The sequence below is a fragment of the Teleopsis dalmanni genome, chromosome 1 (genome assembly GCF_002237135.1).
Source record: "Teleopsis dalmanni isolate 2A chromosome 1, ASM223713v2, whole genome shotgun sequence".
Taxonomy (NCBI): domain Eukaryota; kingdom Metazoa; phylum Arthropoda; class Insecta; order Diptera; family Diopsidae; genus Teleopsis; species Teleopsis dalmanni.
The window spans coordinates 190,113,592-190,134,098 of record NC_051846.1 but is presented as its reverse complement, the minus strand read 5'-3'; the positions used below and the strand labels follow the sequence as shown (position 1 = coordinate 190,134,098).

Here is a 20,507-nt window from a genome sequence, read left to right as displayed (position 1 = left end):
AGTCTTCTGTGATTTAATGTGGAAAACAACAACAACAATGTTTAAATAGATTTTGTGGGCCGCTTTGTGCGGCGGTAGTCTTGAAGAAGTGCGTAGGTCCTGTGACGCGTTATTTAAAAAGAAACTCCTAGTTTTTTTTCTGTGTTACGTGTTTTATGTTTGTAAAATTTTTAATCAATTATTGATAATATATAATTATTGTCTTGTGTATTGTATACGCGTATTTGTTTTAAACCAACAACCTATAACCAATATATAAAAATATAAGATAATTTTATCATTGCTTTTACTAAAATGAGGTAAGTGTTATCTATCTATTTAAGAAAATATGTGTGCATATATTTTTAATTATAGTGTGTTTGAACCTTCATTGTTTATTTTAATATTTGTTTTCTTATTATATTTTGTCTTTATTTTGTGTGATTGATGTTGTTGACGACGAATCAGACAAAAACATTTTTAATTTATGTTTTCGATTGTCGCGTTTCACTTCTGGCTGGCCTGGCCTGCTTGGCTATGTGCTGTGGTGTTGCAAAGCACTTCGACAAAAACCTGTTTGCCTACCATAGTTTGGTTTTATTTATATATTTTTCTTAGAATTTTTTGGTTTTCTGATACAAATATCAATGTGCGTTGACTGTTGACTCTATATACGAAACACACCCGCGCCTCTGCTTTATACGTTTTATGTGATTTATTACAGAAGAGCATTGCCTGCCTTGCTGCGTTAGGTCAACTTTATTCACGTCATATCGATCTTTGTTTTGTAGAGAATTTTATGCATTGTATATATTTTAATTATTTTTTTTAGTTATTTGTTATAAATTTAATTAATTTTTTATATATTATTAATTAAACAATTAAACAATTTATTAAACAATTTTATTTTGCTTTTCTCTGACATGTGTTTATGGGAAAATGCAGTGGCGGTCACACACAAATAGTCGCCATTACATTTACATTGCCTTTCGATATATTTATCGCATATATGCATTTATATTTAGCAGGTCATATTGGTCCGTTATTTGATTTCATATACAAACCAACAACAACGACATTTGACGATCTCTGGAATTCAGCTTAAATTAAATTTTTTATCTGCTACCAAAATATTTTTTAATTTGTTTTTTGTTTTGCACTTTTTTGACTTATTTTGTTTTCGACTTTTTAGACGTGCTTTTATCTTGTCTCCACGATTTCATTAGAAAAATGTTAAAATGTTGATTTTTTTGAAGTATTTCCAAGAACTTCCAAATTTCCATTCAAGTGAAATTAATATTTATCAGTTCAAATTAAAATGTACCATATATACTTAAACTCAAATATATACATTTATGTTATATATATTATGTTATTTATATTATATATATTGACTACTTTTGATATTAATGACAAATGTAGGTTGTAGCCGGATGTGTCATCTATAAATGTTATTGATATTTAGTTTGTTATTAAAAATTATAATATTTATGGAATTTATAATGAATTTTGTTGCGATGCTCAATGGTTTACTACAACTATCCCAAAATGATATTCTCGACAGCAAAGTGACTTATATATTCTTCAAATGGTCTTCCTTTTCCATGCAATCTTTTGCAGTTGCAGAAAGTGTGTTCAGTATCGTCCTCGTCTGATTCGTAATATACAATGAGCGACAAAACTCTACATACACCCCCCATTTCTGCTAGCTCGTAAATCCAAAGACATAATAGAAAAAAGTAATGATATAATTTTGTTTAGAACTGTTTTTTAATAATAATAAATAAAAGAAAATTCATTCATCAATATAAATTAACAAAGTTATTCGAAAAAAATCTAAATGAATCATTGACAAAAGTCTACATATACTTCATTGATTATTACATATAGTCGACAGTAATTTAAATGTTCAACGGGAAAGTACCGTTTTTCATATTTCATGCTTGTGGCATGAGTCATACATTTATATAACGCATTTAGTTGTGCTTTGTGAGTGGTATTTAATTGACACGATGGGTCCACGAAAAGAAATTTCAAGTGATAAGCGAAATCAACATTTTAGACGATAATAAGAAATTATAAAAATACTGGTTCTACTGAAAATAAGCCTCGCAGTGGCCTCCCAAGGAAACTCACACGTAGGGATGTCAGCTTGGTTTTAAAAGAAGTTGACAAAAATCCGAAAATAAGTGCCTTAAAATTAGTCGAACACATTGCTAGTGCAACTGGGAGGCATGTCAATCCACTTACAATGGAAAGAACGATAAACAGCCACGATTTTCATGGTAGAATACCACGCAAAGAACCTCTAATGTCTGAAAAAAACCCAAAAGCTGCGCTCGGAGTTTGCCAAACAATATAAAGAAAAGGATTTTGATTTCTGGAAGCAAGTTTTGTTTACAGATAAATCCAAATTCAATATATTTGAAAGCGATGGGAGAGCTAAAGTTTGGAGGAAAGCGAAAACAGCACTGAACCCGAAGCATATAATGCCAACTGTAAAGCATGGTGATGGCAGTGTTATGGTTTGGGGAGACCATTATGTATTATATAAGTGACGTAAAAGTTAACCAGTTTCTATCTAGTCATAGATATATTCGAAAATATCTATACAGAATGCTAAAAACCGACTTCTTCAACTGCGAAAGATTGCATGGAAAAGGAAGACCGCTTCAACAATATATAAGTCATTTCACTGTCAAGAATATCATTGAAAAAATGAAAGAACATGCAGAAAATTGAAACAAAATCACATAATTCTTTGGAAACGTGCTCCGGAAAAAAAGAAAGACCTGGACGCAAATTAAACTAAAGCGAAAAGCAAACTAACTGGAGACTTTTCAATTCGGTTCAGTAGTGGGGGTCTATAGGGAACAGGTTTTGCCAAAAGCATATGTCATGAATAGCCAACTTATAAGAGATCCTTCACAAAGTAAAGCGAAAACAGTCCCTTGGGAATAAATGCCAAGGAAGAATGAAGAGGGTGTTTTAGTTTGTATACTACACACACGATTTCGATGACGGTCAGTTTGACGGTGCATAAAACATTATGGCTTCTCACCTCACCTCAACTCAGTTTATTCCTAGACCAATTTGATGCAAATATTTGTGCAAAAAGACTCAGATTACAGAAACATTGTATCATTTTCTATTTGCTTAAAAATCCATCGAATTGCAGTAGGAAGCGTTGTAACATACAATCTATCATAAATTTAAAACTCTCTGACTTGCAGCTATTCTAACACCTAAAAAAAAATCTTTCATGGAAAAAGATATTAATCAAACTAAAAAGTAATAATTGTCGTAGCAGATTTTTTTGCTGACCTTTCGGTTCTGTAATTTAGAGCATCGCTGAAATAAGTAAGAGAAGAGATATTATACCGACAAAATGATTATTCTTACCACTACAAATCAATTTTTCATTTTCGTTCCGCAAATTTATTGGAAATTGTTAAATTTTGACAACTATCTGTGTGTAGAGCCAAATTTAATAATTTTTATATTTTTATGATAACTGCCTTTTGAGGATTTTTGTTTTGTTTACTTTATAAGTAGTATAGTAACTAGTATACAATTTTAATTTAATTAGCGAACGAACTGTTTTACTCTTCCCCCGCAAATTAAAAATTTTTTAAATTCATTTTGTGCAATTTGTGAAGTTTTTTTATTTGTCAATAAATATTTACAAATTTCGAATATTTCAAAATAGTTTAACTTTAGTGATCAGCTTATTTTTATCATATAACAAATATACTAAAATTTATAGCCCAATAAATTTAGGTTGTCGTCAGATATAAAGTAAAAAAAATAGTTATAAAACCGGAAATTTTATTTCATTTGTTCTATTTATTGCACATATTTCCATAGTTCCAGGTGAACTATCACAACAACCAATTAAATTCTAATATGAAAATACATAAATAATTACTAGTCTTTAGTATTGTTACTAAAAAATATATGTATATCTATATCTATTCTTTATATCAATTAGTTCTAGTAGAACAATTTTCCTTGTGTGTTCTTTGATTAACTCAATTACGATTGAAATCAAAGCAACTGTTGCCATCAAAGATGATAAACAATTGTAATTTGCTTGATAGTACGTTATTGGTCTAAAGAAAGTTAATTGAACAATTACTGCTTGTGTGCTTCATAAATGAAATAAATTTTCATATCTTAAAAAAATATTAAAAAAATGTTTCTTCATTTCATTAATTTTTAATTAAACTTTTTTAAAGACTCAGTAAAATATAGCAATCTATTATTGTTATTATAAGTGATAATTGTGCACTACGTTCTATACCGTCAAATGTTTCATGAGACAAGCGTAACTATGTTTATATTAGGTAACTCAAATATTACAGTCTTGTAGCTTTAAACTAACTTGGTTTTTAAGGCTCAAAATAGCTATCCATATATATAATAATGCTGACGTTTTGTTATCTCCTTTTCAGAGATTTTATTGCAGATTTCCATGCTAAGTACTTGTAACATAGATGAAAATTTTTTGAAACTGTAGTTAGATTTAATCTGTATTCATGGACCCTTAAACCATTTTGTGTGTTTTCAAGTTTTTACTCATTGGTGAATTATATACACGTATTGTAGGGTTTTAAAAGTCCACGTTTTTTGATTCCTTTCATTTGAGAATTATCTTATAGTTACAGTAAAAGAAGTTGTGCTTACTTAAGCTAACTGAAAAGTCAAAGATACGGTTTTTCTAGAAGACTTTCCCATTTTCGCCATCCTATACAGATAGGATATCGGAAATTCTAAAACTACTTTTCATTTCTTCATTTCTTAATCGATTTAATCGTAATTTCTATCTTATATGTATCTTTTGCAAAACACCACCATTTAGTAATAAGTCGCCTTACTGTCTTCATGAGAACCGAACTTATAAGATTGCATCAATACTTAGAAACATTCATTATAAACTGCTTGAGAATGCTTTAGTCAATTTAAGCAGCTTATTTGAATCAGCAGAAAAATGTAAACAGCTTTCTAAGTTTCTAAGTTTAAATATATTTGAACTTTAATCTTGACCTGTTTAATCACAGTTCACTTTAATTAAGTGAATATGTTTCTGCTAACTACCACCTTTAGATAAGACTAAAGGTCGTCGATATCTATAGATTTTTGTAAATGTAAAGTGAAACTTCCGTACATACTTTTGGTCGCAACCTACGATTGACAGGAAACCAGTTTAGTAGCTTTAAATTTCACTGATCCGAACAAGATGTAGGATTTTGTTCCAAAATTTATTAGATACAAATTTTATGATTGTCATTTTTTTTATATGTTTACAAATTATTTTTTACCTTTTTGTATGAGATTATGGTTTTATTTGTTGTTTGCTTTTTATTTTTATCGCATCGTATGATATGATAATGTCTCATTGTCAACTGATATACATTTTATAACTATAGTATGTGAAGGAGATTAATTAGTGGTTGGTTGGTTTTAGTGGTGGCCATGTTGTAGCTTGACCATGACTTTCCATTTGTATTTGTACTATTAGAAAATTAAAGTGGATATTATTTTAATCTTCTTTAAATTATATCAGTATTTGTTGCCTTGTTGAAGATGCTTCTGACGCTTGTTTGTTCATCTATAGTTTTGTTTCCAGGTGTCTTAAAACTCATTTCAATGATATTGCGCACTGGTTACTCACTGATTTTAGTTGAGTTTAGCGCTGTTCACTGTTATGGACATCGTCAAAATAACAGTTCTACTGTCGTAGAAAATTGCAATCTGTTGATTTTGTATATTCTTTTCTGATACCAGTCGATCAATTTTTACTCCGTGAGATTAATTTTTATTTCATCTTACTGTTGTTGGTTTCGTGTTCGCAAATCAAGGTTTAATTGCTCCCATTATTCCTTTTTCAACCGCGACTTTCGTGGTTCACAAAGTTTACCGCTAGTTGTAGCTCCACGCTTGCGCTATAACCCCCAATTATCCTAGTAAGGTAGTTAGTTGTGGTGGAGAGAGGACGAGTCCTTTTCAATTAGCTAAAAAGTCGTTTTGAATCCACAAAAAGCTCGTATTAGTGGGTAGTAGAGAGAAATTCAAATTAGAACCAGCTAGAGGCATTTATAAAAGCAAGCATCTGTCTAATGCTAATGCTGGAGATATCGCCGAGTAAATTCAAAACCAGGCCAGACCTGGACAAAGCCACATCAAGTGTTCTGGTGTCATTTTTTCGAGAGCTGATAGACATTCAGTGCATTTATCCTACTTCATGCCCATGTTTTTTGGCTTAGATAAATCTAGTCCTCTAGGTATTAAGCCTATCTGTTCACATCTCTCTCCTTTGATTACTGAAATGAAGTTTCCACATTGCTGTCGATATCTTGTTTATTCATTTCTAAGAGGTGGTTTTAGTGGGTTCAAGGCTCACAGTGTGATTGTTCGGGTTAGCTTTTCGATATCTTTTTAATAATAGCAACAGAATTCTATTATTGACTAATGCAACGAATGTCATTCGTTAAATTAGACATGAATACTTATTATATTAGATGATTACTGTATACTTCAAAAGCCTAAGTTTATCATCGTTTCATCTAATAATAAATTTAATTTAATGGAATTACTAAACCCAGCCACTTAAAAATTAATTAAAATAGTTTTGTTGACTCTTAGATCTTATGACTCATTCTTTATATTAGATCTTATTTTTAACATAAATTGAGCTCTTTCCTAGTAAACAACTAAATGACTTGGTGATAATTAAAAGGGTCTGCTATTTCCAAAGAAATGAAAATATCAACTACTCAAAGTAATCCACTTTCATTTAATCACTTATTAAGTTAAATGCATTTTTTTTTCAAATAGAAATAAATTGTTTTATTTTTAAATAGAATAAGCTTCCCGAATTCTTTTTATCATAATTTTATGTATTGCGCAGTCTAAAAACAATTTCTATGAATTTATTTCAAACTAAAGATTTTGAAGAAATTCTTTTCCTTTTTATTGCGAATGGTATGAATGGTTTTCCTCTTAACGAAAACAATGAATATAAACAAATAAACAAAAAAGTTTTTGGTTAGAAAATAATAAAATTATAAATAAATATTTTCATTAAATATTTTTAATTAATATATATAATTTTATTTTTATTTCTTTCTAGTTTAATATATTTAACCTTGAAGATATTCATATTGATTGAATGTATCCTCTTACACTTCTCGTTCGCATCACGTTTTCCAGGTGGTAAGTACTAAAAAATTCAATTAAAAATTAATATACATTTCCTTTATATATATATATATATATGAATTTAATAATATTAATTTTTCTTTTAAACTCTTATAATAGAAACAATACCAACACGAGTTGAAATTGGTATTGGCGGAAGTGCTAATATTACGTGTCGAATGAATTTGGAAGTATTTCAGGGAAAGGACAGTTCCTCGTTAACTTTTGTTGAAGAGCAAACGGGTCTGCCAGTACCCCGCAGCCATATTGCAGTAAGTTTTTCTATTTAGATTTTAATTAATTCAAAAAAATATTATATAATATATATTTGTGGTATGCAATGTTTTATTTATAAACACGTTTTTCTATCTTTTCAATTAGATTATAAATGAAACAACAATTGTTTATATGCTGCGCAATGCGGCGGCACAAAATACTAAGTATCTCTGTAAGAGTGGAAAGAATGGTGGCATTGGTGTGACGCATGTGTCAGTGGGTATGTTGCATTTGTTGCTTGAAAAGCAGATATTAAATTCTTTTGAATTTTATTTATTTTATAATAATATTTTTAAAATCAATTTTAAAGGTACTGCTCCGCTTGATGTCAAGGATTTCAAATGTCGCGGTTATGATTACTCGTATATGATATGCAAATTTACGATACCAGAAAACAATCTTCTAACTCAATACACACTTAATTATACTACAACAACACTTGTAAGCACAACAACAATGTTAACATTTAATTTTCTCATAAAATTTGTTTAATTTATACTATTTTTATCAATTGATATGTTATGCATCTTATTTCTATGTATTTAAATAATTTTATTTGAATTTAAAATATTTTGATTATTTATTTTTAAATTTATGTATATATATATATGTTTTTATATGTATATGTATGTGTATGTGCATGTATGTAAATATTTAATTATGAACCCACACAAGCGTAAAGCATAAAAAATTTAACAGCTTGAGCGATGTATCTCACATTTGTTTACAGATAAAATTATTTAAAATTTTACTTTTGATTAAGTGCAAAATATTTATACTACAAATTAAGTTAGATTGATAGCAACATTTTTCTCATGAATTCTTCATTCATATTACGCTTTTAATGTATTGTTAAAAGTACATTTAATTTATACTAATTTCTTTGAATTTATATCACTTATTTATATTACTTTGTGATAAATACTACAAAGTTATCAGCATTACTTTTATATTTGCAATTATTTTTACGCTTTTAGATAACTTAGTACATTAGTTGTGCTAATGAACTTTTTTAAATAATTTGAACTTTTCTGTTTTCTTCTTTTTTTTATAAAAAAGTTAACATTTAAACTGCTGTCGTACAGTAATTTTTGTTCTTTTACAAATAAGCACGTGAAGACTAATTTCTTTATATTATACTTTGTTTTGACTTAATTTATAAATTTAATATATGTTATATTATATATATTCTTTGTCTGATTTACTTAAAAAAATATTCCACCATCTTAGAATATAATATTTTGTCTATAAATATTTGTGTATATGACAATTAATTTTTGGTAGCGAATAAATACAAGCCCGTAAAAAATTAAGAGATAATAAATATGCTAAACATTTACTTCATATGGCATATTGATAACATTGATTAGATAATTGAGAATGTTATAGTACAATTATTGTCAATCATTTGTATATCTCAATATATTGCTACATAGATATCGTGCAATTTGTAAAACTGACAAATTTTTTATTTATCGAAGTAATTGTAGTACTACAACCAGCTCAGTTTGTCTATTCAGTAGTTCATTAGCATTAGCTCATTATTGTTTGTATATTTCAATTAATTTCTATACGATAATATGAATTTATGCAATTTGTATTTTAATATGTATTTTATTTTCGAAGTAATTGCATCTTTTTCTGTTCACCTGTCTAAGCCTTTCTTTGTATCGTGTATACATCGACACTTATAATGGAAACCACATCAATGAGGTTAAATACAAACGTGGACTAATAGAATTGCAGTTTTCTCATCAAAAGCATGTTTGTTTAGCAACAAAGTTCTCAAAATAACTCTCTCTATCACCCGGGAAGAGCGGTGCCTTCCCAGTGTTGTAAGAGTTGTGCTAGCTTAATTGAGGTTACGCAATAGCCATGTGTGCAACAGGTATTACTCACGCATAAATGCGTCAATTCCTAATGTGTATCCCAACTGTAACTCTACACCCCAATTTAAATCCAATTGATATTTAGATCCGTCCTATTGAGGTGGCTATTTTTGTCCGCCTTGACCCGGATTAGTTTCAATACAAATATAACCTGTACTTATTTCACTTTTGGTCCTACACAATCTCCTCTCCTTATCTTATCCAACCATATTCTAACTCATATATTTGTATTATATTCCTTTAAAGTTATCTATCATATGAAACTTCACGGGTCATGACAGCATAGTCTGCGAATCAAATGCTGTAATTGTTTTTAGTTTATTGTTGCTGCTGATGTTATTGTTGTTTTTGCACTCCATGTGAGATCATCTCACGTGATGATTTGGGAGAGGGATGAGAGGAGCTTGATGTGAATTTTATCATCCCTGAATCATTATTGTTATGTTGTAAGTCGCTTCACATTGATCTGTTTGTTGGGTTCCTAATGCTAGTTTTACAACATATTCTCATTTGTAATATTAGTGATAAATTATATTTCGTTTTGCTTTAAATGACCTACAAGATTAGTTTTAGTTCCCGTAGAAATGTTTTTTTTTTCTTCCTAATTTTTGTGGTCCATATACATGAATCTTCAATCCCTATTTTGACATTAGGTCTTAAAACTTTAATTTCCTGGGTTGTTTATTCAACGATTTATTAGATGAAAAGTTTCAAATAGAAAGATTGTTTTTGTCTACCATAGCTTGATGTTAGGATCGTTATATACATCTCCAAGCCTGTATTTGTACCGCCTGAATTGTAGAAATAAGTAACTTTAAAATTACTATATTCTCTTGAAGTACCGGGTATTGTAGGCAAATAATTAAAAACCTACTTGAGAAACTTTCTTATATATATCTAAAAAAAAAACATGAATTTATAGCAACAATACATGATTTCATTTTTAGATACATTATATTCTAGAAATGCAACTAAAAGTCTATATTTTTATTACTATATAGACTGTAACTGTAAACATATGAATATACATATAGATTTGATAAATTACTATATTATTATAATTATAAGACAATACTTATATATCTGCGCTAAACTACTTAATTCTGCAGATAATTCAAATGCAGTTGTTATTTATTTACTTATTTTTTATTAATCTTTAACATTTAAGTTCTTGTTTTATATTTTTTAATTGAATATTTTTTTAATTACAACTTTTTAAATTTGTTTAACTTTTAAATTTTGCATGTTTGATTAATTCCCTATCGTGCACGTACTAACACCAATTATGACTGGTAAAACTAACATATCACCAAATACTAATAAACAATGTAAAACTGGTTTAAAACATTTTTTAACACAATTTTAATTTGAATAAAATTTTAATACTAAAATTGCACTCTCACTGAAACACTGAAAAAAAAATTAACTAACAAAATTAGTGGAAAGAATCTTATATTGATAAAAATGGCACACGTCTTTATCGAATGCATTATTTACCGCAGAATTATGTACAACGCTGTGAATTGGAAATTCATGGCAAAGAAGTCACTTGCAAATTGTCAAAAGTGGATCGCAATTATCGGTCGTCTTATGAGTTCTTCAAATTTGCATTGTTCGGTATTAATGCAATCGGTTCAAACCTTCAAAGTCTTGAGATAAACAATTATGAGAGTGGTAAGTTTCTTATAGCAATTTATTATGTATATGAACGTATAATATAAGTAATGATCTAAATTCTATTTCATAGTCATACCTGCTTACCCTGAGTTTAAGGTTGTAAATATTACGACAAATAGTGCAAATTTAACATGGCGTGTGGTCATGTTCAGTTTTTATGCTAAAAAGGGTTTAGAATATGAAGTACTTTTACGTCCAGAGAATTTCGGTTGGTCAAATCATACGGATTATGAGGTGCATTCAAGAGGTATGGATTATAGTTTACTACTGAGAAACCTTCCATACGCGTACACTAAATATAACGTCAGTTTACGAATAAGAGTTGTATCACGACATAGTGACGACACTATGTGGAGTGAGCTTTATATGCAAAGTTTTGAAACTCTACCACGTATACCAGATGCACCACCAAAAACAGATAATGGTAGCTTTTTTATTGATCCTAATGAGACCCGTGTGCGTTTGTATTGGCAACAACTACCAAATTATCGGTATAACGGCCCACATTTCGAATATATTATTGAAACAAAGCGTAATGGTTACAATATGTGAGTATAAAGTTGTTGTTATTTACTTAAATATGGAAATTATATAAATATAATATTTACTTCTATAACGTAGTGATTTGAAGCCCTTGTCAATTGATAACACTTCTGCAATTTTCCCCTGGAAAAAAGAACATCAATATGAGTTTGTAATCAAAAGTCGTAATAATGTTGGTGAATCATTGGAAAGCAGCCAAATAATAGTTCCAGCATGGCCAGATTCGTATAAATTAAATTCTCCCAAATGGATTAGAAATATATATCATGCAGCTAATCGTACTTATACGCTGTCATGGAGTGCACCTGCAAATATAACCAATTTAGTCGATTATACGGTTTTTTGGTGTCCATCCAAACCGAATGTACTGAACGAATGCAAAGTAAATATTATTATAAAATGAAATATTATTATTTTACATTTCGTTGATAATATATATTCTTCTTATTCTTTAGGGGTCGTTACATTTTGAGCATGTTAATAAATATGAGACAAAATTCACTACTGCACCTCAGCATCGAGATCAAGAGCATATACTTAATTTAGCTGTATCTGCAAATTATATTGATACAAATATGGGTATGCATTGGACAATGTGTACTGCAGATGTAACAAGTGATTTGGAAAATTTGGAACCGGAAATGACTGCTATATCTGCTCGTACTATACAATTAGATTGGAGTCCAGATCGTGTGTGTTCATCCTTAATTGAGGGTTATAATATCACTTACTGTAAAGTCAAACGTAATGTTAATATTACATTGGAATCAGATAAATGTTTAAATGAAAATGTAACAATCACCGTTGAGAAAACTGCTAAAAAATTTATACTTACTAATCTGACTCCATATTCAACTTATAAAATAGAAATGTTTATGTTTTCTAAACTGAAAAATGGTAAAAGTAGCGATGCCAAAATAATAACAACAAAAGAAGAAGGTACGTTTTTATAAAATTTTGATTACAATTTGATTAATTTAATTCCATTACTAATTGAAAAATTGCAGCACCTTCAGCTCCACGAAATTTACTGTGTGGGAATAGGACAAGTAATTCAGCTTGGCTATCTTGGTTACATCCTGAGCACTTCAATGGAAATTTAACTTCTTATACAATTGTGTAAGCTTTCAAAATAACATATTTTTAATATTTTAATATAATTCACTATTTGCAATGACCACTGTGATTATTTGCATTAATTTATAACATTTATTTATTATATTTATTTATAATATTTAACTTATTATATTTAATTAATCTAATATTTATTCTATTTATTTATTGTATTTAATTTATTATATTTATTTATTATACATATTTATTACATTTATTATATATTACATTTACATTTACATTTACATATTACATTTATTATATATATATATATATATATTAATTTAATGTATTAATTCATATATATTTAATATTAATTTATATATATATAATATATTTTTTTCATTTACTTTCTTTGGATTGCACATTGCATATGTTTTTTGCAGTGAGTGACAGTGATAAATAAGATTATTGTTATTTTTAGTATTGCTTCAAAAGGTTAGAGCATAACGGTTTCCAAGTTATTCAAGTTTACTCGAATTCGAACATTTCAAATATTCGTAAAAATTTCAAACTGTTTGAGTTAAACGGGCAGACAATCTTCTTAAAGTTTATTTTATTTTCGTTCTATCTTAAACAAATATATATAACAGCAAATGCGAATGCAATATGTGTTCGACAATTTTCGAACGGTTTACTACGCTCGAGTATATTATAAAATAAAAATACTAGATAATTATAAGTATTATTGCAGAAATTCCTATTCTTACACATTTTTATTATTTTTGCTTTCAGTTTAAAAAGTAAAAATCATGTTATGAATTATTCTGTTGAAGCTTTAAATGGCTTAGCTAAATTAAATGAGACAATTACATTTAATCTGAAGGACTTAAGCAGTTTTACTAACTACACTGTATATGTAACAGCACATACAGTAGAAGCGTCTTTGCCTAGTAATATAATAAATTTCCAAACGTTAATAGGAAGTAAGTATAGAAGTGCAATATTTTTTAATTTCCTTATAATATTGTGTATAATATTTTGCAGTACCGTCAAAACCCTTACACATGACCGCTGTAGAAAATAATCGCACTGTTATGCATTGGTCGAAGCCGGAGAAACCTTCAGGACGTGTTGAATTCTATGAAGTATCTGTTAAAGTTTGGCATAAAGATCAATTACAAAAACAACGTATATCTACTGTAATAGGAACGGAATCATGTGTAATTAATATGCCAATGTGTAAAGATGCAGATTATAAGCATACGTTAGAAGTACGTGCGGTAAATGTGGCTTCTGATAGTGAAATTGATCAACAAATTTTTATTGATAATAATACGGAAGATGAAAATATCTATGAAGGCAACAATGAACTTGTTTGTATCGCAACAGGAAAATTACAGTCAGCAAGTGAGTTTAATGCGCTTTCACTTAGTTATCGTGGCGTGAAAAATCGTGTATACTACAAGTCAGTTTGGGAAAAAGGGCCGTTTTATGGTTGTGCAGCTACATCGAAACTGAGTACCGATACTATGTGGGCTCTTGGTAGCACGTTCATTTTATTGATGACATTAACTTTAGTTTATATGCTGCACGATAAATGTAGTAAAATGAAAAATATCAAGTGTACATTACCAAGTGGCTTAGCTGAAATTGGTGTTTATCCAACAAAAGGAGCTGCCGATCATAGTGTATTGAATAATGATATAGCTGATAAAATAATTGAAAAGACACCATTTAGTAATTTTCATACTTTGCATGATGATTTACCATTTAATAATGAACATCATCACTTGCTCTCCTCTATGTGTAACGATTCTGGATATTTGGGTGATGCAGTTGCTGGTTTGAGTAGCACAGCAGGTATTAGTACCAGTAGCAACGATACTGTTGATGATAATTGTGCAAATTATGTTCCAAATGAAGAATTTACCGTAATGGAGCAAAATTTACCAACAAGTAGTGATGCTTATATGGTGATGGAAATGATTAAAGCAAACGATGACAGAATGCACATAGATAATCCTTATGTACCACCCGATGCTAGTTTAGAATCAGATTTGGCACCAATATCGATTAGCTCAAATATTGGATTTATACCTACTGATAATAACTATGTTAAACCAAATCAAAAACTCAATTGGCAACAAACACCAACAAAATCTATACCAACTACTGAATTTCCTATTGACAGCTTATCAATTAATGAAACAGGCTATGTTCGACCGGATCAATTGCAAAAGGTGAGGTTTTATTACGATTTTCAATAATATGCAGTTTAAATAATATATTAATTTCTTTTAATAGGATGCATACGAAAGAAATTCTTTAATAAATGCCACACAACAAAACGAAATTAAACCCACTCTACAAGCACCCACATCACCGCTTCAAAATGTGAACATAGATATAGCAATGCCGCCCATATCGGGTTATGTAACACCAAAGGAACTATCTGCATATTTTCAACAACAACGTATAAGTTGAATTTAAAAAAAATATCATTAAAATTTGTTTAAATACCATTAAAAATTTTTATTTTAAACAAATATTTTAATTGTAATTTCAAACAAGACTTATGCCATGTTCAGACATAATATGCAAAACATTACTAAATTGATAATCAAATGTTATTAAAAGTAAATTAATTATTTTAAAGTGAAAAATTAACAAAATATTTGAATTGTGTCTCTGAATTCTTAACATTTTCATCAGATAATCTTTTAAAAGCACTAACAACTTTTTTTTTAACATTCACTAACATTCACAGAAGTTATAAAATGATTTCCTTAATTTTAAGTGTGAACATGGCATTACATTATTCATAAAAATAGTTCATTATTATATATATGTACGTATTAATTTCAACATAAACATTTCATACCTTTTTTTACAATTTCCATACAATATAACAATGACAAAAATTTCATTCATCATTGTAATTAATATTTTTTAAATTATATTAATTTATATTAATTTTAACGTAGTAATTTTAGTGCTAATATGTGCCTTTTATGTTAACATTAACAAATGTTATATTATATTAATAACTACTATAGTTTTATATAGTATAAGTAACTAAGTTGAAATAATATAAAAAAATAAAATCAAAATATGTTAACTGATATATTAGTTCAAATAAAATAGTGTAATCAATCAGTTATTAAAGAAAACAAAAAGAATTATTTTGAAATTTTTCTTTTATTTTATGTATTATACAATTATTTTATGAAAACAAGAGTATTTCATAATAATAGTTTGTGGATTTATTTTAATTAAACTAATATTTTTAGAATATCTAGCTTTAAATTAAATTTATTTAATAACACGAAGTAATTATGTGGCCTTTAAATTTGTTAAACAAAAACGTTTTATACGCATAAATGTGGAGTTTTTATCCATATAGTACTTACTTACATATCGTAAGCTTGTTTAATAAATTAAATATTTATGTTCAAATACAAAATATATCTTTTTTTTATATCACTGATAATATTAATATTTGGTATGTACAGAAACAAGAAACAAAAAAGTTTAAATTAAATAAATTTATTATATAAAAAGTTGAATGAGTTATAGACGTAAAAAAAGCTCATAACGTAATAGAAAAAGAATCGATATAGTAGTGGAGTTATTAAAGGGATTGGTAGAAATGCTGAATGCAACCTGACTATATCTGTTGATATATAGCTAAATTTTTGTGTACAGAGGAAAGTAGATATTGGGCTAAAAGTGTTGAATATACACTTTTTATACAATGAATAATTTTTTATTAAGTAAACAGATTCTGTTTATCATCAGTAATAGAAGAGTTATAAATGGTAACTTCTTATAACGTTCAATACCTTAATTAAGTAAATTTTTTTGTTGGTATATATTTAATTTTTTTACGTGTAATACTAGAATTTTTTATTTAATTAAAGTAATTAAAGCAAACCATTATAGTTACTTAATTTTTTGAAACATAACTTTATTCTTGAATAAGATGGTTGATAGTATGGCGTCACACCTTAGCGAAATCGAGCAAAATATGTTAGCAGGTTATTTCATGGGCTATTATGGCTTCCGTTGCCATTTCAACAGTGATCTGTTTGAGAATACAGAAAATCGTTTCTGCTTCGAGGCAGATGAGACCTCTAAGTGACAATCTGACTTATATTTTTAAGGTGTTTTTGGCTATGGTTTAGGTTAGGAGGAGATTACTAAACCTAGTAATCAGTTCTTTAATCAAAGCACTGCGTTTTGTTTATTGTAAAGTTGTGTTTCGTTGGCAGGTAGTATCTTGTAAATTTGGTATTCTATTTTAATCTCTCGGTGTTTCCAAAGAACATCGTTGGATCCAGAGGTAGTCAAAGAAAGAGGGACCGGGACTATGGAATAATGAGGGAAAACATTGCCAAAGATTTAAGCAGTGTTGTACAGCAATATGTGAATAATTTTGAAAGCCTGTGATTTTTTTCTATTAAAATTTTATTTGTAAATGTTAGAGAATTTCAGTCCAATATTTATATTTCTTATAGAAAAAATGTTCTTTGTTTTTTTTCGCGAATTTTGTTTTTTTTTTATTGTTTTGGTGTTATGTGTGAAAAAGTTTCATACATCGAGTAGGAGCTACGAGTATGGTATAGGGCCCATACTCGTCTGTCTCCATAAATCTAGCAAACAATAGTAAACCAAGTATAACGTTTATAAACTATAAAGTATTAAATCAAAACAACATTGGATTTATATCTGTAAAAAATATTATAGTTATAAAAATGATATTTAAATTACTGGAAATTTTAAATCGATTGACATAGTAACAAGAAAATATATATTTTATACATTTTATTTATTAGCATGTATTTGAACATATAAATTATTACATCATTTAAACTGTCTTCATTTACTGGTTATTTGTCTGGCGTAAATTGTTTAAAGGAACTTTTATTAGTTGTTCGAAGTCTTTAATGTTGTCTTCTGTAACTAGGGACTTTGTTTCTTCGATAAAATAATCCATAATATCTTTCACTCCTTGTGTATTGGCATCAGTGCACGGAACCGAAGCTGCTAACAAAGCAATGGAGAACTTTTCGATAAGTGAAACTATATTCTTATTTTCAACCAAGCCTTTATTGTTATGACGTATAGCAGCTTCGGCAACACTACAACATCTTTCCCTTATACACATAGGGTCCGGTGACATTTTTTCATCTGATGCTGGATTAAGTTCTGGAGCATATGTTAATAACTCATTGGTATATTCATGTATGTTGTTATTTATTTTTTTTAAAGATGCAATAAGTGAAGTGTAACGTTCCTTAAATTCTACACTGAGTTCGAGTGGAGTGCCACGTGAATTGCGAGAATCATTGACTGACTTTTGACCAATTTTTGGATATAAGGTATTTTCAGCTTCATCATTTAGATCGCGTACTTTATCAACAATTTCTTTTTTATTTGCTACAGTCCGTTTTAAAAGCATAAGAGCTTTGATAAGTTTAGTTGGATGTCCGTTAATGCAATCATCTTCTAATCTTTCTGGAATAGGAGAACGTTGAACTGCTTCCCCGGTTGTGGTGGTTTCATTTTCATTGATGTTAATATTTTTTTCAATACAATCAAATTCTGTTTTGACATTCCAATTGGGCTCATCGATAGAGAATGTTGCATAAGTTTTTTTCCACATTATATTAATGTCATTTATAAATTGCGTTCCTATTTCATTACAATAAAATTGAATTTCATATGTAAATGTATCGCTATTAAATGCAGTAACGATTCCATCATAAACGCCAACCCATGGGCTACGCAAAAGCACTGAAACTTCTGTGTTCACAGGCAGAACATGTGGTATTTCATCTGGTATATCCAAAGCCATGGGCATACATTCATCACTTCTAATTTTTGATAGTTGAGCATATCGTATTATTTGCCGCATGCGTTCTAACTCTGAGCGCTCTCTATTGATGAAGCGGTCTGTGAAGCGTTTGGGTTTACCCAAAATTGAACGAATTTTTTGCCATTCAATACGTGTAAGATTTCTAGTTTTAAAATCGGGCAACTTATTCTCTAATAACAATTGAAAGTCATCCTGCTCATAAAAAAACGAATAGTCAGTAAGTGAATAAAAAAATTCACATAGCATCCATCTATAAGGTAGTGCGAATTGTAGCATATTCTGTATACGTTTACTAACATTTACAGCATTTTCCAAATCAGGATCGCATTCATCATCGTATTTTATATCTCCTTGAAGTAAATCATTACCTAAGTAAAACCGTGTATACACATCAATGACATTGAACACTTCCATTTTGCGTCGAGGAGTATTTTTACGTCTCTTCAACTTTATTGGTGGCCATATATTTCCAGTGTCAATCAATCTAATCTTAGAGAATTCATTCATTTTTTTGTAATAGAAATTTAATTGAACTGTATCTAATAATGCAACTATTAAATGATGTTCTAGGCAAACTTGTTTCGTACTGCTATTAAGTTGATTACAAAATTGCCAAAAATGTAATAGAATACACAATTCTTTAAAGAAAATGTTTAAAATTCAAAATGATAACTGTGTTCATTATATTTCCCTTAAGTAAGCGATTACCGGTTACTTGTTTGCATACAGACATAACAATGAACACAATTACCACAAGACGAGACTTATAAAAGCAGTCTCTTACAATTTTTAATGTTTTTATTGCTAAGATGAGGTACTTTACATTATGGCTGAATAAGTTAATGTAGGCGAAGACAACATAGGAAACTCAGAAGACAACATTGACAAAAAGTAATTCGTTGAGTCATAACGCACACACAAAGAAATACAATGTAATTACTCATTACAATATAATTTTCTGATACAAAGTCGAGGAATTTCGTTTGATTGTTATGGTTATAAGTTGAATTTGTGGTCATAAACGTAGCGCACGTAGAAAATGAAAACGAAACAGTGTGGAAAAATTGTTTGCTTATGACCAAATACACACAACGCAAAATAATATAAAAACTCAAACAACACAAGTTCAATCCGATCATCAAAAAGTGCGCACACATAGCAATGCAATGCATTGCATTACAATCTTATTTAAAAGATATCTCCTGTTGGTTTAGATATGTTTGTTGTCTAAATATTAAACTTTCCGTATTTGCCTTTCTAATGTTTGCCTTACCCACGATTACTGGAATAAGGTTTCGGATTTTGATCTTTGAGGTCCAATGACCGAAATTTGTCTATTTTACATTCAAGTCAAACACTGTTGCTTTCTATATTTTTCATCTGCTAAAAAAAGGATATTTCATAGCTTACGCCAAGAAACAAATTGATACCAATACCAATTTCTCGTATATTTGTTTTGACACGAATAGTCAATTACATTATCTTCTACAAGGTAGAATGGATTAGTTGATTTTTTACAGCACAGCTAAATCAGTTTTTATCTATATTTAAACTTCAGCACGAATAAATTAATAAATTTATTTTAAAAAGATAAAACAAGTTAGCTGATTGCTTACGGCACAACTAATTCGGCATGTATTTAGCGAAATATCGATATATCATATCACAGTTATATTATTAGTTTCAATAATTTAAAGGTAATCAATGAGCAGCGTTGAAGTGTTTTTTTTTTCAGCGCATTTTTCTCTCAAATTTATGAGTACTATTAGCAGAATAAATGTGGCTTTAACAGTGATGGCAGTCTGTGGTTTATGATAATAGCCAGTGATTTATGGTGGAAATTCGAGTGAGAAAGATATATATAAACAAATATTTTTTGTTTCGTTAGCTTAAATGTTTAAAAGCAATATGAAATGTGAAATGTATTATAAATAAATTAGGGATAAGTATATAATTCATACTATTACAAAAAAAATAAATAATAGACAAATATACTGTGAAATAAACTT

General features: G+C 28.9%; 2 protein-coding genes across 4 annotated transcripts; one reads left to right on the top strand and one right to left on the bottom strand.

Moving 5' to 3' along the window:
* Positions 1-7: 7 nt before the first annotated feature.
* On the top strand, positions 8-15,362 carry LOC119670888 (cytokine receptor-like). 3 transcript variants are annotated; one of them, XM_038081323.1, is made up of 13 exons: positions 8-299; positions 7,112-7,194; positions 7,300-7,451; positions 7,561-7,675; positions 7,766-7,896; positions 10,784-11,018; positions 11,092-11,569; positions 11,643-11,946; positions 12,020-12,503; positions 12,572-12,683; positions 13,413-13,603; positions 13,665-14,860; positions 14,925-15,362. In XM_038081323.1, the coding sequence occupies exons 1-13, from the start codon at positions 295-297 to the stop codon at positions 15,102-15,104; spliced, it is 3,666 nt and encodes a 1,221-aa protein (XP_037937251.1). In that variant the 5' UTR covers positions 8-294; the 3' UTR covers positions 15,105-15,362. The 3 variants fall into 3 exon arrangements, with proteins under 3 accessions (XP_037937251.1, XP_037937252.1, XP_037937253.1); XM_038081324.1 differs by having other exon boundaries at positions 10,847-11,018; positions 14,925-15,361; XM_038081325.1 differs by having other exon boundaries at positions 13-88; positions 14,925-15,361.
* A 2,140-nt stretch (positions 15,363-17,502) lies between these two features.
* LOC119666933 (protein lin-9 homolog) lies at positions 17,503-19,005 on the bottom strand. The gene has a single exon (XM_038076211.1). The coding sequence runs from the start codon at positions 19,003-19,005 to the stop codon at positions 17,503-17,505; it is 1,503 nt and encodes a 500-aa protein (XP_037932139.1).
* Positions 19,006-20,507: the final 1,502 nt, after the last annotated feature.